This window comes from Hippoglossus hippoglossus, chromosome 11 (genome assembly GCF_009819705.1).
Source record: "Hippoglossus hippoglossus isolate fHipHip1 chromosome 11, fHipHip1.pri, whole genome shotgun sequence".
Taxonomy (NCBI): Eukaryota; Metazoa; Chordata; class Actinopteri; order Pleuronectiformes; family Pleuronectidae; genus Hippoglossus; species Hippoglossus hippoglossus.
Window position 1 is genome coordinate 9760947 of NC_047161.1, and position 25038 is coordinate 9785984.

Here is a 25038-nt window from a genome sequence, read left to right on the forward strand (position 1 = left end):
GTTTTCCATGAGTAATGCTACAAAAACTGGGAAAATGCCAAAGGGATAAATAATAGCTGTGTAATGATGGTAAAAATGAACTGAACTCATCACGAGTTACTGTACATTTTTACCATCATTCATGGTGGTCACAATGATGGGTGAATCCAAAAACGTAATATGTGCATGTTTAAATGTCTATATGGTCATACTTATCAGAAACCTATGACCGTAGAAAATGTAGATGGGTTTATTCACTGTTTGTATTTAAAATATTTGGTAATAAGGATTTTCACTGGGTTGTAAGGAGTCTAAACATTTAATCTGAAGGACAAAGGTTCTAAATTTCTCCCCTTATGGTTTTCAAAAGTTCTAAATGAACAGAAATTCGAAACCTGTTCCACGTCTGAACTTGCGTCTTATTCATGCAGTTATTATGTGAGCTTTAACCACAGTGAGCTTTAGAAAACATTCATTCAACTAATTGGCTCTGACTGCTTTAAATTACAAGATCAAAACAAAATTATAAAAATGCAAACTACATATATAAAATGATATATCCATACAGTGTAATGTACATATTTGTATATTGTAAGTAAATATTTAGAATTTGTTGACTAAAGTTTTATAGGGAACAAAAGACAAATGATGGAATAATAACTTGTATAATTGAATATTAATAGTATTTTAATTTTATGTAATTGAAGCCTTAGTGTTAAAGCGCCACCTACAGGCGGCAGTGACTATCCTGTGATTGGCTGACAGGTTTAAAAGACGGTGTGGGCGTGTGGCTGCTGGGAGTTGTAGTCCTATGTAGCTGAGCCGGCTACTCCGGTCACATCAGAACAGACAGACCTGTGTCCACTGACGGTCCTCCACACATCCTGTCTGTCACCCAGCTGAGGAGAAAACACACCGACATGGCGGCTCTCGGTCAATTCATGTATTTCGCCTTCGGGAGCAACTTGTTGAGGCAGCGGCTGCAACTGTCGAATCCCTCTGCCATGTTCTGCTCCACCGCCAGACTCAAGGTAACCGAGCGCTGCTTTGTTCAAATCGCCTTTTACTCCAGGAGCGACGAGCTCCTATTGTGTTTTTGTCTTCTACCGCCAACCCTGACAAATAGGGCACAAATCAACTGTTCATGTTGGAACAATTAACATTAATAATTGACATTCTCTGGTCGCCATAACAGCACCCGTTTAACCGACGGGACGTGAACGCAGCATTGACAATCGCATAACACACTGCATAACCATGGGCTACCACGTGCACGCGCATTTCCACTGTATTACGGTCTGCTGCTGTCATCTGTCTGCACTGAGATTGTCCATAGTCATTAATAATACATATAGTTTGTAAATAGTTAGCCAGGTTCAGGGCTGTAGTTCGATTTCTGCTGTGACTATTATGTAACTTTCTGTAATAACATGTAATTGCTAAAATAGTCAAAAATATAATTATATATTTTTCATGTCTGTGTCATATCCTAGACATTGAAACTGGTGTTTTAGTTTTTATGTCACATTGTTGTTCTATGACATTCTCTGGTCGCCAGAACAGGCCCCGTTTAACCGACGGGACTTGAATTCAGCATTGGCAATCACATAACACACTGCATGGGCTACCACGTGCACGCGCACTATGTCCGTTATTACAGCATTGTTATTACAACATTGTTGACTGGGTGTTTTGCTATCCAGTCAGATACTATTAGATGGGTTACATAGAACCGGGAAAAAAACACCGGTTTTTCTGCTGTTGTGTTGGCATAGATACGTTTTAGCCATGTAGCCTGCACCACAACTGTGATTGGTCTGCTTGGTAGCTGGTCAGATCATTACTTCCTGTCCAGTGGTCGTAATCATCATCTCCCCCAATTCCTTCTCTCTTTTCAGCTTGTCAGTCATTTCAGTGAAAGTAACAGTAGCCTGGAACTTTTACTGCATGAACCTTTTTCTTGGAACTAAAAGGGTGCCTGCAGTTTCCACTGCGGTCTGAAGACCAGGGGAGATCAGGAAAGAGACGAGCACTAGTACCAAAATATATATAAAAAAATGCTAGATTAAAAGTAAGGAGACAGATTTTACGAACACGTGGTCGAGTAGTTAACGAATCAGGAAGCACGAGCAGGGAGCGCAGACTCTTGGGGGGTCAAATGAGATCTCTGGACCTTACGTGATTTAGACCATAGGAAAAATGATTCCAGGGAAGAGCACAGTCAACTCTACCTTACAGCCAAGCACAGCTTCTAGTCCAGGCTCTTGTCATCTCACACCTAGACTACTACAACTCCCTCCTGGCTGGTCTGCCTGCTGGTGCTATCCCCCCTCTGCAGCTCATCCGGAATGCAGCAGCTCGACTGGTCTTCAACATACCGAAGTTATCTCACACCACTCCGCTCCTCCGCTCCCTTCACTGGTGACCAGTGGCTGCGTGCATCCGCTTCAGGACACCAGTACTTGTGCAACACGCTGCGAAGGGATCGGGCCCAGTCCAATCCAGGACCGTACACCCCAGCCCCCCCACTCCGCTCTGCACTGACCAATCGGCTTGCTGTATTGCAGTATTTTGTCTGTTGATTGATGAGAATTCACCCTGTCAAATAAATTAACAAACAGAAGAATAATAATAGAAGAATAAACAGTGCCTCCCATTTATTTATAAAGTTGATATTATTATTGTCTAATATTGGTCCTTTTAAATGATGAGACTTTTGAGTGACCCCCCCCCCCCCCACCACCACCACCACCACCACCCCCACCACCACCACCACCACCATTAAACCGGCTGCAACAACAGGGTCTGGGACCAACAGCAGAACAGTCCTGCTGGGACTCGGCTGAAAACACAAACATAGCAGCTCTTTACATGTACAGTGGAATAAAAGGCATTATGTTTGAAATGCAGACATCACAGCCTTTTGTCCCCCTTGTGTGTGTCTGTGTGTCTCTGTCACAGGCCACCTTTGTCAGAGTAAAGACCAGTTGAGGGCAGCTTGTCCATTTGGAGATAAACACTCTCCCCAATTGGGACAAAGGTTAGGATTTAGGCGGGTAGTGGTTATGGTTATAGAAAGTCTCCAGGAAATGAATGCAAGTGTGTGTGTGTGTGTACAGGACTACAAGTTGAGCTTTGGCCTGTGGGAGGAACACGTGGACAACAATTGGCACGGCGGAGTGGCCACCATAGAGTTCTGTCCAGGCGATGAAGTGTGGGGGGTGATCTGGGCTTTGAGCGATGAAAACCTCAGGAGTCTCGACAAGTGAGACACACACACACACACATCAAAACACAGCTGCTACATCAGTCCGATGGCTGATATTTGTCATTATAAGTGACGCTGCATGTTTCTTTTTTCTGTGACCTCAGCCAGGAAGGAGTGAGTGAGGGGATGTACTCGCCACTCAACGTTACCGTGGAGACAGACAGAGGGCAGATATTCTGCAGGACGTACCAGATGAACAATTTCCACGCCTGCCCCCCCTCTCCTCAGTACAAAGAGGTTTGTGGCCACAAAACACAGGTTAAGAAACACCGTACCTGTACATGATGACATGTTACAAATGGCCGGAGCTGCTTTCAGACCTGCACTGACGTCCAGACTTTTATCCAGAAATTATTCCAAAGGTCAGTATGTAAAAAAGCTGAATCTCCGAATCAGCTGCTCTGGACATTTCCCGGAACGTTTGGTGCCAGTGCTCTAGTATAATGTCGGGAAAATGTGAGAATAGAGCAGGAAAATGTTGTGAGTGGGCGTGTCGATAATGTTTTTAACACGTGACGGACGCAAAGCTGAACTGAATATCTCAGGATGAGAAAGAGGGAAGAACCAGACAAAGATGTCAACTTGGAAATACAACAGATTTGAAAGCTTGTGGTGATAGGGGCAGATGTGCTTCAAACAAACACATGTGATTTCTGTAGCGGACTTTATGCCTCATGTCCTCCCTCCTCCCCCCCCCCCCCCCCCCCCCCCCGCCTGAATGTTCTGGACACTTTCTTGCTGTTGTGAACGCATCTGACAGTGACAATCTCCTGCTGCGTTCTTCATGTGTGAAAGACAAACTGGAAGTTGCCCGCACCCTATTTTCCAGACATTTCCAAAGTTCATGTCTGAAAACAGCTTTGCTAACCAGTTCGATCTTTTTAATCATTTTATTTACCAAACGTCCCTCTCGCTGTGTTTCATGATTAGGTGGTGTGTCTGGGTGCAAAGCAGAACGGCCTCCCAGAGGAGTACAGGAAGAGCCTGGAGTGGATTCAAACCAACAACTACAGTGGCCCCTCGGTCCTCGATGAAATCAGAACAGCTGTGGAAGAAACGTTTTAAAAGTTTACTCTTGAACTTGGGGGGAAAAAAAGAAGAGCTAATGACGGGACCTTGTGGTCTCGAGGTTCACTTCACAGCAGTTTCTGGGGCTTTCAACCAGATCTTATTGTTCTTCATCATGACATATGTAAGACTCAAATGAAATAATGATGTAAAATGTAAAAGTGATGATGAAGGCTATAAGAATGTGGAAAAAGCTAGTAAGTGGACCTTGATTTTAGATTTTTTTAGTCAAACTACTATTTTAGGTCAAGACCAACTGTAGCACTGGGGTCAGATGATAATAATGCATGCTGCTAATATTGACACATTTGGCTGGACCCAACACACACCTAATATTTTATCCTTCTGAGACTTATGGTGACGCATGTATTTTTAATTTTAGAGCTGAGATAATGGGTGATTGAACTGAATGAAACTGTATGTAGTATAAGTAGTATAAGTGTTTCTCAGGGGAATATTAAACACACTAATAACTTTAACACCTCACTGTTGCCAGCCTTTATTTTTACTTTCTGTTCTGTATTATGGTCATATTGAAAAAAGAGAATAAAACCATGTTAATAATAAAGTAATATTACCAAAAAAAGGCGTAATATTACGAGAATAAAGTTGTAATTCATCTTTCAAAGTCCTGAAATTTATGATAATGTGCTGCTGATGAGCCAATAGATTAAGTATTTTGTTATTTGTGAAACCTATAATACAGTATAACTTAAAATGAGGAATGTGGAGATTATTATTAACTGATCTTCTGATATGTCCCCTCTAAAATGACACGTATCCTGAAATTACAACTTTATTCTTGTAAAATTACAATATTAACCATGAAATACTAATTTACTCATATATGACTTTAAACTCAGATTTCCCCTCTTCAAGTGGCCCCTAGTACTGTTTCAGTCAGCTTCATGTTAAAGATACATTTGAGGGCTTTAACACAGCATGAGTAAAAACATATATATATATTTAATTACAAATAGAAAACCAAAGTAATGAATGATTCATGTAAAAAGAAGCCACTTTATTTTTTTACAACACAGTGGTCTTGGACAGTATGAGAATGTTGACCTCTCCCTACACTTTTGAACCTCTAGGAATTATTGAAAATACAAGTTAAAAAAAACAAACCAGGAGAACAGAAGATTTGACAGTGAAAGAATCCACACTCGATAACATTTATGTTCTGTTGAATCTACAGTATAATCTATGCAAATTTGTGGACTTCTTCACAATGGCACAAATCGTAATTTCACCCGACAGTAAAGAAAAAGAAAAGTTCATGCAAGCGACATGATTCAATTGAGATTAATAATAGTAATAACCAAGTATTCTGGGAATCGAGCAAGAACGTCCACCTTAACAGTTTGTGGGAGCTGGTGAGCAAAACACATTTCCCCCTTAAACTGTGTCAATACAAAGAGGGAAACGGCGTGAAGAAACAAAAACAATAAAGCCGTGCACATGAATGAAATAGGTCCAATATGTTACAAAAAAGGACAAAAGAAAAAGCCAAATAACTGAACTCTACTTGGAGGTGTGCACTTAAGTTTTAATATTAGAAGATAAGAACTGAAATCACACTTTTTATACAAAGGGGTTTAAATAAAGGGTGAAAAAAGCAGCTACCAGGCACAAGTCAGTGATTATGTCGAAGTCAGTAGATTGAATGCGATATTGCAGCTCAGCGATCTGCACCATAATAAACCTGTATCTTCAATATGCTTGTATATATTATATATCAGGGAGTATCACGACATGACTGTTTATGTGGAAATAATGTTATGGGCCACTGACAACATTCTAAAGTCAAATGAAACACTATTAATGACGGCTACTTGGAGAAACTGCTCAGGTGTACGTTAGGAAATACACTGTATCCGCACCAGGATCAACTCTTCCAGTGACTGTCAACACAAAAGGCCATCGGTAAAGTACCAGAGTTCAATCAGAGGGGTCGGCTTCTGAGTCCTTTTCTGAACTCATTCCACCGGCTCCACCTCCCCTGCAACTTTCTCCTTTCCGCTCACATCCATCGGTTCCGGTGCGTCCTCACTGTTCGCCTTCGGCGCCGTTTTATCGTTGTGCGGCTGCTCTGTGGGTTCAGTGGGCCGCAGCTGTGGGAAGAGCAGGTTGTGCTTGAGTTTCCTCACTTCGGTCATGTTGAAGCCCATGAGAATGGCGGTGGTGTTCCTCTTGAGGCTTCTCATGCACTTGCTGCGCTTCTTGCTGAAGAGGGCCGCCAACTCCGGCTTGGTGAGAGAAAGCCTCCTGCACAGCTCGTCTGTCTCCGCTCGGGTGGTGTAAGGGTTCAGGTTGAAGTATTTAGATATGAAGTCTCTGCGCTCGTCACCGCGGCGATCGACCGGGGTCGGCTCCAAAACCAGCTTCACCGTGGGGTCGCTCTGGACCTCGGGCTCGGAGGGCTTCGGAGGCAACAGCTTTTCCTGCTCCCGCTTCTTGCGCATGGCCGCCTTGACCTCTCTTTCTCGTTTGTTGTCCTCCATGGCCTGCTTCAGCGCAGCCTCCAGCCGCTTCTTTGACTGCTGCTCCTCTGCGGTTTCCACAGGTGCAGGTCGAATCGCACGAGTTGGAGTTATGGTTGCTGGAGTCTGTTTCATAGTCAGCCCTTGTGGCATTTGGACAAAGTAGAGCCCGGACGGCTGAAGGATCTGCTGAGCTGGTTTTGGAGGCTGCTGCGGCGGTGGCGGTGCTGTAGGTTTGGGTGGCTGTGGTTGTTTTGGTGAACACCGGCATCGCTGAATGTGGAGCATCACCGCCTGCTGGGTGACCTTCCCCGTGTACACTCCGTTGCAGTATATGCACTTGAAAGCCTCCGTCTTGAGGATGGCATGGATAGTAGGAGCAACAAAGTGTTTCTGTTTCAGATGCTGCAGGTGTTTGGATTCATTCGGGAACTTTTCATCACAGAAGGGACAGTACATGCTGTTGATTTTCACAGGAGCTGAGCAGAGTTCTGACTGGCTGCTCGGCTGCAACTTAAAGAAGATCAGGTCGAGCGTACTTGTGACCAGGGCAAGGTTGACCTCTGTGTCTCCGAGGATCTCTTTCGGTGCAGTGGTGTGGACGTCAAAGTAAGGGAATAGGATTCCTCCGACACCTTTTGAGTAGACCCTGAACTTCTCCCTTAGGAAATCACAGTATGCTTTGCTTGCGGGATTGTGCTGCTTCACATGCTCGGCAAGTTGTTTGATTGAGTAGAACAAGGCTGAGCAGTACAAACAATGCAGGCCATGCAGCAAGTGTTGGAAGACGCTCTTCTCTGAGAGAAGAATTTTGCATGTTAGACATTTGACAGTTTTGTCTGGCATTTTCTTGAGGAATGTTGCTCGTGCTGCTAAACTTTCTGACTTGGACGTTGGGGATTTTGCCTGATGGGCGACTTCTGTGTGAATGTCAAACACGTTGGAAGGAAAGAGTTCATTACAGAGGGGACAGGTAATCCATTTCTTAGTTTGTGGTACGGAGTTACTTGTTTGCTCTACGGCCTTGAGAGGGGTACTTGTGCTCTGCGAGACGGGCATCGCTCCCTGCAGTGGAGCAAACGTGTACGTGGGCATGCCGTTCACCCTGTTGCCGGTCGGAATCAGGTGATTCAGCAGGGACTGTGAAGTCAGCATGGTGCCTTGTAGGTTGATTTGGTTTGTTGATGCATTTTGTGCAACCACAGCAGGCTTGGGTACAGCTCCAGCTGCCATGTGGGCCTGCATTCCTGACGGAACCAGGAGCTGCTGTGCTTGGTGAGTCTGATGTGGTTGAGCAGAAGCCTGAGCTAGAACCATCGGTCCCTGTTTCAGAGACACGGTAGACATTGTGGGCAGCTGGAGCATGGACTGTCCGTGGGGTAAAGTACCTCGAAGCGATATCGTGGCACCAGGATGAAGAAGACCTTTAGCCTCGGCACTAGCTAGCTGCACCAGTGCCGACGCTTGAGGGGGCAGAAAAGCTTGGTTGGTTCCAGGGGCACAGAAAAGAGTTGCAGTGTTTGTAGTTCCTTGTAGTTGCTGTAATGTCACCAAAGTCCCAGCAGGTTGGCCATTAGCTGGTAAAACCAAGGACTTACTGTTGAATATTTGAGCTTGCTGTATTTTGGGAGAGATATTTGGGAATGTAAGAAACAGACCATTTCCATTGGGTGTCGGTTTGATGGTGTAGTTCTTGTTCTCGTAAATCAGGCTCTGAACTTGTGTGCTGACCGAATAATGCGATGGCTCGACCAGCATGTGATGCAACATTTGGTCTAGATTCCCCGTGTTCATCTTACACACTTTGCAGCAGTAGATCTTTACAGACGTATTTCCTTGAATATTTAATCTGTAACCTATATACTGTTCTGCCAAATTGTCCAAGTGCTTGAGAATAATGTGCTTCTTCATTGCAAAGATCGAAGAGTTCGGAAATCCACACCTTCGACACTGATACCTCTCGTTTCCGCGATGGGTGGGTAAAGACGGGTCCCTTGCGGGTTGTATGTGGGTGCCGAGTTTGGCGTGGAAGAACAGCATGTGCCTCTTGACGACCTTGGGGTGGCTGATGAAGAGGCACTGGGAGCAGGGTGCCAGCGCGCAGAAGGACTGGACGTATCCATGGCAGCGGGACACGTGACTCCTGAAGTTGTAGATGTTTTGTGACGAGTACTTGCAGAGGTTACAGCACAGAGAGCGGGACCGATAAGGCCACTGAGCAGAAAGAAAAAGTCAGTCAATATCTCAGTGAATCAAGTTCAAATTATAACATTCTCAGCAACTTACATATCTTTAACAATATGGAATAAATACTCCACTAACATGAGGTATTCATTATTTAACAGTTACTCAATCTAGCAAATAATCCATTATGAGTGATATTTTGTTAATGTGTGTCACAATCACCTTTTTCTGTAGCCTCGTACTGTATCCCTCTGCCAAATCAATCCACTTCGTTCCCTGGAAGACCTCCTCTTCATCTTGGTTTGTCTCAGGGTTTTCATCAAGATCCTGCCCAGTAAACAACACACAAACAATGTTTCAGCGTAAGAAACAGTACAATGTAAAGCATGCGAAAAACCAACATTCAAAATGGTTAATAAGGAAATTAAAAGCAACAGAGGGGGGATGCATATAGCATAGCCTGCTGTATATACCCCAATCGGGTCAAATTAACTGTTAACTTCCAAAAATCAGGAAACCAGAAGTGGTGTCACTTTTAAAATGGCTCCCACTTTTGAATGGTAAATGTTCCTATTTGCCCTTTGACCTAATTACATCCATCCAAACCCCCCACCCCCACCAGGAGTTGGCCACTACCCCTACCCCTGGCTTTGTGGTTTCCATGGAGATATGTCACCTCCTGACGACTCCTTTTATTGTAGTAATGCAAGATTACAATGATGTCATCATGGGTCATATATTTATACCATATAATGATGAATGATTGGTTAATCTCAACAAGCAGGTGATCATGTCTCTTTTGCAAAAGTTTCACTTAATTTCTTCAGGACGCAATTTATCTTAGTAAATCATATGATGTCTAATAAAAATATGCGGGAATATCAAAATACATGAACATATCTGACGAGTTTCAACATTAACACAACCTCTCCATTGATTAGTCCTGCTCATGGATTTGTGACATTCTCCACATTAGAAGAATACTACGGAAAATCTGCCAGTAGACATGACGTCATATCCCCCAGCTCCCCCCTCCTGTTGCCATAACAACCCAATAGAAAAACCTGTGAGCATCTTTCTTTTAATGTATCAAATTTAAATCTGATTGGTGGTTGTAATTAAACAATCAAACTTAAAATACCCTAAGAAATTAACTATAAACTGAAAATTATTTTGAAACTGTAAGGTGGTTGATGCTGCATTTGGATTAGAATTGATTGGTTAATAGCTGACGTTAGAAATCAATGCAATGATGGAACATGACAGATTTTATAAACTTAAATCATCATTAATTGATCAGTGACCATCCGTCACTTTCTTTTATACTGATGATTAAGATTTGCTTTGATTTCTGACCCGCACTCTGCATCCGACCGTTATTCATCTGTAAACAACTGGACCCTGAAAACAACTCTACATACCTTCAGCAGGTTTTGACAATCCTCCAGGCCAATCTCAGAAAGAATGTTTTTCACCGCCTTGCGCGCCTTTCTGATCTTCTCAATGTTTCCCACCGGAACCTGATACATTTTACCTCACAGGCCTGATAAAAGACACAAATTGTAATGGGACAGAGCATTAATACACAATTATTACAACGCTATGATAAATATATGTTTACTAAATAATGTATGTACAGATTTAAGGCGCATTCAAATGCATGTGACAGTGGGGTCACGGGACACTAACCACTCTTTCAGTATGGCAACTTAATTGTACAGTTTGTGACGCTGCTGTAGATTCAGCTGCTTGGTGAAGGACGACTAGAAATAAAGGATTAGAATAAAACAGGAAATGGAAATACTGGGAACAAAAGATGAAGGGAGACACAATCAGTGTCATTAGCTGAGGTCAGTTAATCCATGATCTCTGTGTGTGTGTGTGTGTGTGTATAAACCAAGAAGGCAACATCAATTTGATTTCATCTAATAATAGTTAGAAATATCGTTGTTAAATGTCCAAGATGCTGCTAATGAAATGATTTTAAAAAGACAAATCATCAGTGTACTGTAGTCACCATCATTGATTAGTGAAAAAATAAACTGCAGCATTAAGATCATCCTCATTAGGATCAACACTTTCCTGTATAAATAAAAAACACAACACATGCCTGTGTACAAATCACAGCGACACAACAGTTGTTGTGCAACAGCTGATTCCACTACGAGCCTCTGCGTGAATAATACATGAAAACTCGCACTTAACTGAGACAAGACGAGAACTTGCAGCCAGTTAACGGTGTGTGTTCGGATCCCAGTCACCACCGATGCTAACGCTGCTGTGTGCGTGTGTCAGCGTGTGTTGCCCACATCGGGGTCACCACAGCAGCGGGTTGTGATCGGGATGCGCCTCCTCCTCCTCCTCCTCCTCGGCCCCGCACGGACATTTACCTTCGTCTTATTTCCCGTGAACGTCTGCGTTGGATCCGACAGGTTCCACCGATCCCCACTTCCACCGGCCCGTGTGTGTGTGTGTGCGTGAGTGTGTGTGTGTGTGTGTGTGTGTGTGTCGACAAGCTGCGTCCGCTGCCACCGCCGCGCGCGCACACTCATCCGAGCAGCATCCTCCGGTCACACACACACAAGCGCGCACGCCTCCGGGAGAATGCGCGATGTTTGCGAAGCACCTGCGATGCTACGTTAATGTCGCCGCCGCTTTTGTCCCTTTCTTCCTCTATTGAGAGGAAAAAATATGGCGCACAAGTTCAGGATCTGACGTAGCCGGGCTCATTTGCATACAGCACAAACTGACCAATGGGAGGCGCCTCTGCCTAAAAACGGAATAACTTTTTTATTCCTCCGCCGCCACCGTCGCACACTCGCCCGGGGTCTCCAGGTGATGCCTTTCATCCTCCACTCGGTGCCTTTCATGTGATAAGTCACCTGTCCATTGGGCTTTTGGTCCTTACACCACATGGCTAGGCCGGGGGGGCGTGGCTCCTGCGACCCCTACTGGATGTCACGTGGCATGTGACCAAGGCAAACCAATGAGCTGTCGAGTAACTGAGCTAAATGGGCGGTCCCTCGATCATGATGTCATCTCATGCCATTTTGTTAGCCTATAGCATCGACCCTCCATTTTGAACAGAGAGGGAGTGGAAATTACAGTTAGAAGTAGCTGGGCTAGCATAGCGTCAAAAGTTAGAACTTTTTGATTCAATTATTGATCAGAAAAACTTGGAAGAGCTAGCTATGGCCGTAAAGCCATTTTTAGCCAAAGCAATGCTAAGTTTAAAATTTGTATGTGCGGATATACTTATGCCCACTTGTGAGTCAATTCAAAACTTTTTGAATACTCAATCTTGTACTCGGCCTTCCCGCTTGACATCTTGCAGATATGTTCACTTTCGTAAAAATTTTGCGAAGCCAGAGCCCCACGTTTGAATCACAGCCTTCACTTTGTTTATACAGCGTCAGTGTGACGGTATGCCAATCCAAAGCTCGTCCGAGGCGCGCTTTCGATTTCCGATGTACGGCGTTACGAAACGACAGGACCATTTGTTGAGCTACGGATCCTTTTACTAGCTATTACATAGTGGCACAAGCACATACGTTCATACCTACGAATTTGTGTGTCATGACTCATCACGATTCTTTCACACAAGGCACATGTCATTAATCATCTGTCGACTTTAAATTTGACTGTGGAAAAGGTTTATCGAAATCCAATGGCGTGAAGCAATTCTGTGTTGGGAGTGATGCAACCATTGCAACCAACATTTGACTGATAAGGTCACATCAGCCATTGGGCCCTCTGGTCAGGCAACGCAAACCAGGATGATGTGATTTTCTGGGCAGAAGGAGTCGTCTCCCAAAGGTCGGGGTGATTCAGTTCCATTACGTCGACCCAGTGGTGAAAAAGCGGATTTTTCACAGCGAGATTCCCTCTTGTCCAACCAATACAAGGTTACGCAATTAAACCAATCAGAGAGCCACCAATCCAAATCGAGAGCTCTGAGTGCAATCGTACTCTGTCACACTGAACAGGCTGTGAATCAAGAACTCCTCAATCATGAAACTGCGACTCCATCCCCTCTGTGTTGTGACGTGAGTGAGAGCTTTGTTCCTGGCCGACTAATAAATCACCTTTTATTCATCATCATCACCGCCACCTCGATCAAATAGAGACTGACCACCTCTGCTTCATGCTGTGCGCTCACTCAATCCGTGATGACATGTGATGAGTGCCAGACTAAAGTGACTGAGACATATGATTGGAGGTATAACAGCTCCTCTTAGGGAAGTGATTCCTTGACTTGTTATCCTCTCTCCCATATAACACACAGGAAGTGTTTCTGTGGCGATAGTTCATAAAGATGATGGAGAAATCAATGGCATCATTTCGCTGACATCAGACACGTGTGCAAACATTTGCCTCAGTATTTCCTAATCTAATGATGTTGAGGTTCAGAATGAGTAATGGCTAAAGACATCTGCTGCAATATTTGACTCTGGAAATATGTTAATGTCAAGACAAAATCTTAACAGTTAGACGAGGATAGAAGCTAGAGAACACAGATGAGAGCTGACTGAACGTGTTCATTTAGACTCAGTCATGGAAATTACCTAAATCTCCACTTTACTCACTGTTATCTAAATTTTACCTGCGACTTTTCTTTGATTGCTGAGATGCAAACGGGGGCTGAGTATCAAAAAGGCTTCGGCAGCGTATAAGTGATTAGATACTCAAATGCACAGGTGCAAGAAGGTGGAGATGACAAACTCTAGATGCTGAGCTCTTATTCTGTAACAGCTGTGTTTCATACTGTGTTTGTAATCTAAGCCCATGGGCATGTCGGTTTTTATTACGACAAAACACAGCAACAGTTGATTCCACTCGACTAATTTACTCACATCTAGTGGTGACCAGTCTCATTAACACTGAAATAGAAGCAGTTAATTTTTTTCCCAAGGATACTTATTTTTGTCCAGTGCTTTTATGCATCTTTTATAGGGACTGAGCCGGTGGCTTAGAATAAATATTTATTTGATAACAATCAAAACTATTCTATACTACTATCATCAAAAACATTTTATCAGTATACTATTAGGATGAGTGGACCACAAAGGCCAGTTGAATTAAATAGAACAAACAGTGCATCTAACAGACAATAAAACAAAATATCACCCTGGTAAAATACAAATCACTAACCATTAATATGACAGGTTTCCAACACTAACCTTAAACATCAACTTCAAGCACTTTCAATTTATTTTAAAGGCCCAATTCCCTAAAAAAATTGTAAGAGTTGACTAGATGCATTTACGAGTTGAAAAGCTGAGAGATGGTGGGAGAAAGCTTTACTTAAATGTCTATTTTTGTGGAGAAAAAAAAAAAATATATACTGAAGCACTTTCAATGACCCATGTTGATATCCAAATATTTTGTTTGACTGGAGTAGTTAAAGATTAATAACATAAATTAAATTGCTGTAAATTGGTTACAGCAGGAAAGATCTCAGGACCTTCCCGCAAAAAAACCAGCAGCCCTAAATCTGGGCTGCAGATTGTTTCTTATGTTCAGAACACACTCACTAGATTCATAGCTAAACAGTGACAAGTTTATCCACAGCATGTGTAGTAATCCACAACTGTTCCACCTCCAAAGATCACACCCACACAAGATGAATGATTTCAGTCAGAAATGTATTAAATTAATCACTTTCATTACTTTAACAAGCACAATTTACAGTCAAAACAGGCTATGGTCCATTAGTGCCTTAGACAAGCATGTAATTAATACATTAGTAATTTTTAACACGAGGGCAGGATTCCTTAAAAACTGCAGTTGAGTCAGGTCATCTTTAATATCATCAGACATGATTGAGCTGTACAAGTGACTGCAATATGTCCCTCATATCTTTAGAGAGGCATGAGGAAATGTAGGCGTTTTATTCATCATTTGTGTACAACTAACATGTCCTTATTTCAAAGATAAAGACATGTCAGTCTATATCCGCTGCATACACAACATACATGTTCGAGCAGGTTTCAGAAAACGATCCGTTGCTGGTTTTTCAGTTCCTGGGTGAATGGGGACCAATCCCCATTCAAGAGACACTGATATGACGAACGTATAACAAAAAACAGGGCTGCATTGTTCAATGTCACAGTATTTCTTTCACCTACAAAAAGATCTTGTGCATATAAAACCAGATTAGCATCTCTCTATTAGAGGTGAGGAGTGCGTTTGGGTGTATGCAGCTTCTCCGTGTTGAAGCTCTAGCTCAGCGTAAAGAGAATCTCCCATAGCATTTCCTTCAAGCGCTTTGAGTAGAGGGAAACCACTGAGGTCACATGGCAATCACAGCACACTTATATCCATGTAGCGTTTAAAAAAACAAAACAAAACATTGATATCTTATCAGGAAAACACTGTTAGATGGGCCACAGCATAATACCTGGGCGAAACACACAAAGACGGAGCATTAAATATGTCCCGGTAATATCTGAATCCAATAAATAAAGATGCATTGAGGTGAACTGCAATAAAGAAAAAGGTTACATCATTGTCATAATTTAATTTAAACTCTGCAAAGTGAGGGGTCTGAAATACAGAATGGACACAAGGCATTGATCCTTTGAATCGCTTCAAAAATCATCTACAGACAAAATGTGTGTTGAACAGATACAGGATTTACAAGACTGTCAACAGATAATCAAGAAAGAACAGGATTGAAATCAATTGTACATTTTGTAAACTGGATCTTTTTAGAATTAGGAAATAAACCACCCCAAACAAGTTGGAGGGTTCCATCTCCAGAGAGTCGTCCATTTTGTTGCATAATGTCATTTGAGCATGGGCTGGAGTTCTTTTAGCTGACAAGTTTTTGGAGTCCATCAGAGGGAGGAGTAAAGATACACATTTCTTCCAGATAACATTTTAGACAATTGAGGTATCAAACTACAATTGTTAACCATTTGAAGGAGGCAAAGAAAGTCAAATTCCTGGAAGAAATAATCGGACGCTGCGTTTTCTGAGGTGGCTGGAATGTTGACCACATTTAGCCCCTGGTCCTAAATACCACGCTTGACCCCTTGACTCACTTGGTGAAAGGACAGGCAAAGGTGGGTCTGTGCAATAGAATACAGGACAGGGGCAGAGGGTAGTTACGCACTGTACTGGACCATGGAGAAATTCTTCATGGCACTGTCCAATGCCACACCAGCCTCCTGCATTTCGTACCTGTGAACAACACAACGCATCACAATCAATTCTTGGAAAACTATTCATATTCCTCCAATGCCTGCATTAGTGATGAATCACTCCGTACTCACCAGTCAGAGGTGGAGACAGTGTAGTAGACAGGCAGCTGGGGAGAGCAGGAGAGGGACTCCTCCAGGCTGCACGCTCCCATGTTGGAGAAGAGAAGCCAGTCTCCCACACTGAGCTGGGGCAACAGGCAGCGATCCACCACCTGGTCCAGATCATCCAATGTCGGGCCCCATAGGCTGCTGGGATAGACCGTCTCCTCAGCACACAGCCCACGCTGCAGAGAGGAAACAGTGTCGTGAATATGTGCAATGAGGAATGCAATAGTCAACTTCAGTCACAGTTAGAAAGCTCTACTGCACATATAAAATAATACCCTGTAAAATAGGAGAGGAGCTATACACATGATAATCATTTCAGTCTGCAAGCGAAGAAATTCTGCTTTGTAAAAACAGTTTCATTACATGAAACATGGACGATTAACTGTATTCCAGTGGTGGCTAAAAGTAGATTTAATGATTATCTGTCTACTGCTTATTATCTAGAAGACAAACACAATGTCAATAACCACTAACCACTAACTACAACTGCAAGCCCATAAGTAAAAGAGGTCAGAGTGTGTACGGAAAAATTATTACCCTGAAGCATCACAACACAATTTCTACGTCACAGTCTATTTTACCTCGAACTGCAGCCCTACACAGCTATTACATAACGCCGTGTGATTAGGGTTATTTTTAGTTGTTTTGTGAATGTGAGGTTCACAGAGCGCATTAGAGGAAATTAATTATTAACAGTCGCTGATGGTCCTGATCTGGCAGGAGTTTCACTTCAGGTATCAATCCGCTGTTTGTTTGACTAAATGTCACATCAGGACGACGCCATTTTAGACCCCGACTCAAAGTATTCGAGTCTACACAGTTCACTTTCTGAAACAACACCGATCCCACTTCCTTAAACGCTCACAATGAATTAACCCACTTTCCCCAATACAATTTGAGCTGCTCCATTCATTCTTGAATGGGGTTGACTGGGAGGCCTACTAACCTTGTGCACTGACGGGGCAGTGATGGAGTTTCCCACCAGCTTGCGGCTGAATGGGCCATAAACACCCTCATTCATGTAGTACAGGAACTCAGTATCCTCATTGTTCTCACCTGTGAATGAAGTGAGTCACCGTGTCAGACCTACAAACTGAGGTCTCAAGAGTCAGACTTGACCTTGATTGACATGACTTATTATGTAACAGCATGTGTAAAAAAACCAAAACAAATATGAGAACTACCCTATTACCATCTACACATTTTCACAACCAGGGTGCAGAGAGTTCTTAAAGTCAGAATTAACCCGACTGGGGAGGAAAATGAAGCAAGAGAATTAAGCAACTCACCCTGAACAAGGCTGTCCCAGCAGTGGGTCACCACTTTTTTGCCGATCACATTGACAGCCAGGCTGAAAGCTGAGGCCACGTAGAAGCTGCCGGGCTGAGCCAACACTTGCACACCAGACAGTGGGGAGAAGTAAGCATCCAGCAGCGGCCTGACTGCAGATTCAACCTGCACACACGATGTTCAACAAAATACGCAGTCAGAGTGTGTTTCCAGAAAAAGGAAGCAACCTGAAATTACCTTCTGTGTGTTTTAGTGGCAGGTAATAGAAATAATGATTGAGCTATAAAAAAAAGACGAGATCTAGCAGTGCAGGTGTACTGATACCTCATGTCATTGTGTTGCCTAAATTGTAAATTTGTTAAATCTTCTAACACCTGTTGATGGTTGATTAACAAAATTAAGATTTTCCTGTGTGAAAGTAATTTCACACTAATATGCATTTATACATATTTTAAGGAGGTTTTACATTTTATTATTTGAGCCAAGAATTTGCAGAATATGTACTTTGATAATTGGCATCTTCTCTAAAGTTGATGTAAAGTTCAGGTTATGTTTTTTTGTTTCAACTGTAAAGTCTGACTGAAGCATCATGAATCATGTCCCAGCTGTTTCACACGAACCTGTTTGAGCTGAAACTCTGTGCCTGTGAATCCACCACCAATGTCCAGGATGTTCATGTTAAAGCCCAGATCCAGCTAAACAGAAACAGACAAACACTGAGTTATTATCCTTCATTAAAAAGAAACTGAGGTTCAATAAAGAATCTTGTATTGATATATTTACTACATGGTATAGATATTTTCTAGACTGTACTCACCCCCATGTCAAACACACAGCGGGCATCTGACAGTGCATGGGTGTAAGCCTGTTGTAGGTCTTCGCAGGAGCTGGGGATGTGGAAGGTCACACCCACCACCTTGATGCCTTGCTCCTTGGCTGCCTCCAGCAGGTGCCGGCAGCTCTTCAGAGAGGAGCCGATGGTCATGCTGGTCTCAGCCGCGTGGGCCTCAGTGGTCAACTGCAGCAGCAACCTAGAAGAGACAAAAACCTCATTAGCCAGGGATCAAAACATGAATGAATAATCTGTCCGAGCACGACAAATAACGTTTGCTGCAGAATTTGATCACTTACTTTGCACTCGGGTGTAGACGGGAAATCTTGGACAACTCTGCCTCATTCTCACAAACAAGGTACTGGATGTTGTTCTTGGCAGCGTACTTGATGTGGGCAAGCTGTTTGCAAACACCTGACAGAATGATGTGTTCTGGTGGCACCCCGTGCTCCAGAACCAGGTTCATTTCAGCCTGAGGGGAAAGAGGACACTTATGTTAGATAAACTGATGCAACAAAAACAAAGTGTGTTGTGCAAGTTGAAAAAGGCATCAGCTGACCAGTAATCAATTAGGTGCTTGTAATGTAATGGCCCAAAAATGTTAAGAGGCATCTTAAGAGGATAAAGTACCGAGCAGTTTGAAAAGTAAATAAATTAATCAGAATTAGATCCGGTGAAAACTGAAATTTTTACCTTGTTGGTGCAAACAAAGCCCAGGCCCAAGGAAGCCAGCACCTGGGTGACTGCAGGGCTGTTGTTGCACTTGACTGGGTAGTAGGGCTGCAGCTGTGGCACTGTGCTCTGCCAGCACGCATGCTGCCGCATCAGGGCACCAAGATCGCCCACCACAAACGCGCTCTTCTCCACCTGTGAACACAAGAGAAGTTGAAGGTTGCAGAAGATAAAAAAAAAAGCAACTGGTCAAACTACTTAAAATCATACCCTGACAAGGGGGTTATTGTCTCAACAGGAGAAAAACTGCTGCACATTATACTACGAATGAGGGTGTCACGAAAGTTGTCTGGAGCATTTAGGGAATTTCTTCTACAAGCTGAACTGACCAGAGTCTGCTCGCAGATGTGTCCGTCAACGACATCGTCAAGGGTCACTCCTCCCTCCAGAAGTTCAATGATGTAGCTGGGTTTGTCAGCGAGTCCTTTCATCTCAACCGTATTCCGCTAATCCGACAATCATAAAGAACAGATAAACAAGTCAAGGGGTCACGACTGAGCCAATGGGGTCCTGCCGGTATGCAACAAACTGGAAAAGACAGAGAGAGACAGAAAAAAACATTAGCGTCACCAGAATAAATATGTTTAGTGATTTAATCAGATTAAATCACAGGCATAGCACTTCTTAAAAATTAGCCACAGCATCTACACATTACACAATGTATGAGTGTAGTCCATCTGGACAAGCTGTGTTTTATGAATTTAATAATGTTCTTTTATTTATAGTCTCACAGAACTTCTCTCCAAACAAGAAAAGCCACATCCGTTTATGTGCAATTAGTAATTGTGTAAACTCCAGACCCCTCATTGGGCTTTTATTTAAATCTATTGATTTAGAAAACAAACCTGTTAACTCACACAGAGGTTTGCCAAATTCTACACAGGACAGTGATCCTGGACTTTGCTATGAGATGTATGCATGTGTGCACACAGACACTCAGTCACTCACATGGACAAGTCAGGAGATGGACCTGTCCCGCTATCAGCTAGGATCCCAAGGTGGCTCAGCGTTGAAGTCAAAGTGCTCCCGGTAAAGAGCTGCCCCTAAGCCCTCTGGGTAGCGCTCATACACCTGTGCAGAGACAGGGGAGCCCTGAGGGACAAACACATGAATATTAGGTCTCAACACACAGTCACTGTATAAAGAGGGCATGTACTGTACAACGTTTATCACAGCAAGAAAAAAGAAACTGTGGTGCACTGTCTAAGCTTGTCTGTCACCCATGGATTCACATTTGTCTTCACTGTGGTCAAAGTTTGACTGGTTCAGTTAAGCATCTCCCACGCCTCTTTGCGTGGCTTAGAGTGTGAGCAATGAAACAATATGAACAGTTATCAGAACATAACTAAGTTCAATAAACGTCGATATATTGCCCGTGTATTATCCAAGCACAGTGAGGAGGTGTGACACATAATTGATCTGCAGTTATACAGTGGCTGTCATTCTCTGCCCATAAAAGGCAAGTTTAAAACCACCCAGTAGCAAACAGCTGTCTATACACCCAACAGAAATAGTAATTTGACATCTACCGTGACAATTATCAATATCCACCTTTTTTAAAAATAACTTTTGTTCACATCTCCCAGCTTCAACTTGAATTGTGATGTGAAAGTAGTGAGGTTAAAAGTCCCGTTTTTTACTTTGAAATCTAGTGGGGTACAAGTTTAAAAAACAACAAATATATTCAAGTGCTAATGACACCATAGCAAAAGAAAAAGTTTATGGGAAAACCCCCCCATAAAGAAGAGTTTAAAACTTTCACTCAGTAGAAAGAATCAGTCTTTAAACTTAATAACATCTGTTGTGATAATTATCGACATTGCTTGATGTGAAAACATTCATCTTAATATAACTTTACGATCATATCTTGTCTGATTTATTTGCTTTTAATAACTATAACTTCACATTACTGCGATTGTCTAACTACAGCCCCGCGCATGCGTACTAGCGGCGCAAATGGAGTCCCAACTTGACAGCAGATATATTCACGAACACTATTATCATTAAAAAAACAACAACGTGTCACCAAGACAACACACTGGACATTAGCTGCCCCACGCGCATTTGTACCCACGACACATACAAACGTGTAGCCACAGCGAACACGGCGAACGTCATGGCGAAGGACATGGCGCTAGCGAGAGAGCGGCTAATGTGGACGGCGACAGACGAAGCTCGTGTTAGCGCTGGGTTTTGACTCATAAACCACAGACGAGCCGCAGCACGGACACAACACACGGACAGGAGGTGGACTCGGGTGCTACTACAACACCGGGAATGGCCGGCGAAGCGAAACACGGCGGGGAGACGCGTGGAAAACCCCAACTCAATGAATCGGTCTGTCATGTGTGGCAGGAAGGCAGAAGGACCAGCCCGCCATGTTACGTGCGAATCCACGGAGCTCAGCCGGGGGAAGCGCCTCCTTCCCTCCTGCTTCGCGGTACTTACGTGAGATAACGGCCAGAATGTTTTGGAAAATCGTCTTCTCTTTTTCGGCGGAATTTTTAAAGAGTAGTGGGCACAGCGATGAAAGAAAGAAAGAGGGCTGGTGGGGCCATATGTTCTCGCGGAGGGACGGTGGAGGGGGTCGGGCCGATGTCTTCTCTCCGGGCTGGTGGGTGGAGATCGACTGGAGCCGAGCACGGGAAGTGGGGAGGGTCATCAACCGACCCGGCGGGGGGCGGGACCAGGCGTTCGGTTCCGCCAATGAGCACGCGGGGTTTTTCCTCGCGCACGCCAAATATGCGTTTCCGGCGCTGCACGCAAGGATCAGCGATGTTTGTTCACGTTACATAAAAAGCGTAAACTTTCCGCTGCTGATCGTCCTCCGCCGCGCGTGTTGTGATCCGACAACACAGATGCACTTGTGCTGCTTCGCATGAGAGATACAGGAGATGGAACTTCATGGGAAGAAGAAGTCTTGTTTCACACAGTCAACAGAACGTTGAGTAAGATTTTCCTTCCTTTTACTTTTGGAATCAGAGCCAAAAAATAAGAACACAACTTTGTACCCACTGGACCATACAGGTTTTTAAGATTAGATTACCAAAGTTCATTAAAGGGATAGTTCACCCAAAAAATGAAAATTCACTCATTGTCTACTCACCACTGTGCCGATGGAGGGGTGGGTGAAAGTGTTTGAGTCCACAAAACACAGTTTCAGGGGTAAACAGTGAAGCAGCCAAATGCAATACAATTGAAGTAACTGGGGGACCGATTCCCCCAGTTACTTCAAACATTAAAAAACAACAGAAAAATTTAAAAAAGATACCTTCATACTGCTCCTGTGGTGTCATCCAAGTGTCCGTAAGCCCCGATATTCATGTTCGACTGAAAACGGGGTCATTTACACCATGTTTTAACCTAAATGTCCGCTGTGATCCACGAACGAATGTGGCTCCAGACAAGGATAAAAGAGGACATTTAAACTAAAAACATGGTGTAAATGACACTGTTTCGACATTAAATGTTTTTTTCTTTTGTTTATTTACGTTTGAAAAATGTATCACCATTTACTTCAATTGTATTGGCTTTCGCTGCAACGCTGTTTCCCCCTGAAGTGTTTTGTGACTTTAAGCAGTCTGCTGTAAATATGAAGGAGTGGATGAAACTCTGTACCTCTTGTCTGAGAGACGTCTCAGGATAAGCTTTAATGTTGTTTGTTTACCCTGTAAGCAGTACTTTGGACTATCCATATTTAAAGGTTATGTTTGCATTATTCTGTGCCACTAGGTGTCGCCCCAGCACCGGCTTCAAAACGGAAGCTTCGTCGGCCCGTCGTTTCGGTCCTAAGCAAAGTGATGCTAAACACAGTCCATGGATGTCCATGGACCAGTGAAAATGGCTCTTAAACGCAAAACAATAAACAAAACAGAATTAATTTACAACAAATAGCCCGCAAATAGAATTCAGCTAGCTGCTGTGCACACTGGTCTAATGGGTCCGTCACAGCTCATCCACTGGTCGTGCTCTTGCATCAGCCGGTAAATGTTTTCACTCATAGAAATGATATTTCAATGTAATCATTTAAATTCAAGATATCTCAGATATAGTTTTGACACATTAGAATATATATTTACTAGTCAAAATTTCATTTACAAATCCATTTAATACAATCGAGGATATACCTCCATATGTTTTACTTAAATCTATCTGAGAATGCAAGTTAGATGCTGGTTACAACTGTTTCCTTGATGATGACACATCCACACACCATGATATTCACCAACATACACTCCTTTTCATTGACATCTTTACGTTCAGTGAATGAAATGCCAAGATGTTTATCCTTATCTTTCGTTAGAGAGCATTCATGAGCCTTTAAGCCAATCGTGTGTCCATAAGCTGACAGAGAAAGTGGAGGGTGAGAAAGTCAGTGGGCCAAAAGCCTTCTAATCACAGCCCTCAATCAATAAGCATGTTGTCATCATGATCACACTGACCGACTCACCTGTACACCCTTTTCCTGCATTCACATAGAGACGTAAAGAGTTTTAAAAACAATGTTGTGGACCTGACAGAACTTTCAGGACACAGAAAAAAAAAGTATGCCTCCATCTGTCTTTGCCTTTTGACTTTCACCAGGTTCCTTGTTGTGTCTGATGGAATTCTAAGATTTAAGAGCTTATTGAATACTTTTGTTGATTAGTCCCTAAGCCTCCGTCACACTCAATTCTAGCCTCATTTTAACCGTGATAATTGAATGTTTCATGCCATCCAGTTTGATGGGAAGAAATTCATTGAGCAAAATTTTTGATTAAGCATGGAAGTCAGGAGTTTGGAACCACGCTTAAAAAACCCCGCCTGCAGCCTCCTTAAGTCGTATGACTTGTGTTGCTGTGGTGCTGGTGCAGTGTGTGTATCCGTCTGCCCGTCCTATAGCTCTTATCTTGATTTTATGACAGTCACTCCAAAGGACACTGTGTTCACTAAACAGTGCACACAACACTGGAGTCTACACAACAAGGAAAGTCCTCTGGCAGCAATCTGACATTAATATTTTTGAAATATCTCAGTTGGCTGGCCTCCATTGCTGTTTAGAGAGCAAGTGACATGGTTCAATGTATGGATTCATTCTATGAGGTTATTGCTAAAGGCCCTGAAGCGCATATTATAAATAACTGATCAAATTGGGCCATAAGTCATTTCCAGGAACTGGCTTGTAAGGATATCTGTTTGGTACTAGTGGAAGTCAAGTGAAGGTTTATTTGAAAAGTGATTGTGCAATATAAAAAACAAGATTAAGTCCATAACAGAGCAAGTAAAACAAGGCAATAATCTGCCAATAAAATGATACTTCAATTTAGTAATTATATTTTTTATATTTATGATTAAAATAAAAATCGGTGTTGTGTAACAAATAACAGATGTTTGGGTTATGAATGTACAATTATAGTATCAAGAACAGTGGAAATGAAAGTTTGGATAATCATTTTTATTGGGTTTGATGCTTGTACAACAATGCAACACAGTGTAGAGTGTAAAGTATCGTGCTACATGGTTCACATCAGGGTCCGTGACGACAGGAGCTAATGAGACTTTGTTTGTGCTTCAGTTCCACTCAGTTTTACTAAATGCCTCCACTGTCCTCAGGTTTCCGAAATTTAATTTGCAACCAGAAGTAACAGATATAAACAAACAGCATAAATAATCGATTTTCTACAACCCCAGCAAACCCACAAATCCAAAATTAAAACATTTTCCAAGATATGACGGCTTCACCAGGACAAATGATCAAATTGTAAGAATGCAGGAGTGGCCGGGGGTTTCAGCCAGTAACTGTACATGTGGCAGAGAAACATCAGAAATGTCACAGATCTTTTTGAATTGATGTAGAAACGATTTGTCCTGTAAATAATTTGACCTCACTGAAAATAATTGACTATATGT

At 42.9% G+C, this 25038-nt stretch overlaps 3 protein-coding genes across 5 annotated transcripts; 1 reads left to right on the forward strand and 2 right to left on the reverse strand.

The window, feature by feature from the left end:
* Positions 1 to 785: 785 nt before the first annotated feature.
* Positions 786 to 4794, forward strand: ggcta (gamma-glutamylcyclotransferase a). Its single transcript, XM_034599259.1, has 4 exons — positions 786 to 1010; positions 3099 to 3244; positions 3352 to 3484; positions 4178 to 4794. Exons 1-4 carry the CDS (start codon positions 900 to 902, stop codon positions 4310 to 4312), a joined length of 525 nt encoding a protein of 174 aa, XP_034455150.1. The 5' UTR covers positions 786 to 899; the 3' UTR covers positions 4313 to 4794.
* Positions 4795 to 5315: 521 nt separating this feature from the next.
* Positions 5316 to 11842, reverse strand: adnp2b (ADNP homeobox 2b). Of its 2 annotated transcripts, XM_034599261.1 has the most exons (5): positions 11473 to 11842; positions 11373 to 11442; positions 10404 to 10525; positions 9205 to 9309; positions 5316 to 9012 (listed from the first exon to the last, which is right to left on the reverse strand). In XM_034599261.1, exons 3-5 carry the CDS (start codon positions 10509 to 10511, stop codon positions 6295 to 6297), a joined length of 2931 nt encoding a protein of 976 aa, XP_034455152.1. In that variant the 5' UTR covers positions 10512 to 10525; positions 11373 to 11442; positions 11473 to 11842; the 3' UTR covers positions 5316 to 6294. The 2 variants fall into 2 exon arrangements, with proteins under 2 accessions (XP_034455152.1, XP_034455151.1); XM_034599260.1 differs by having other exon boundaries at positions 11373 to 11842.
* A 2766-nt stretch (positions 11843 to 14608) lies between these two features.
* On the reverse strand, positions 14609 to 21794 carry azin1b (antizyme inhibitor 1b). 2 transcript variants are annotated; one of them, XM_034599262.1, is made up of 11 exons: positions 21598 to 21794; positions 20098 to 20241; positions 19479 to 19677; positions 19111 to 19284; positions 18717 to 18889; positions 18403 to 18616; positions 18206 to 18280; positions 17585 to 17750; positions 17242 to 17351; positions 16260 to 16471; positions 14609 to 16167 (listed from the first exon to the last, which is right to left on the reverse strand). In XM_034599262.1, the coding sequence occupies exons 3-11, from the start codon at positions 19578 to 19580 to the stop codon at positions 16092 to 16094; spliced, it is 1302 nt and encodes a 433-aa protein (XP_034455153.1). In that variant the 5' UTR covers positions 19581 to 19677; positions 20098 to 20241; positions 21598 to 21794; the 3' UTR covers positions 14609 to 16091. The 2 variants fall into 2 exon arrangements, with proteins under 2 accessions (XP_034455153.1, XP_034455154.1); XM_034599263.1 differs by having other exon boundaries at positions 20007 to 20241.
* Positions 21795 to 25038: the final 3244 nt, after the last annotated feature.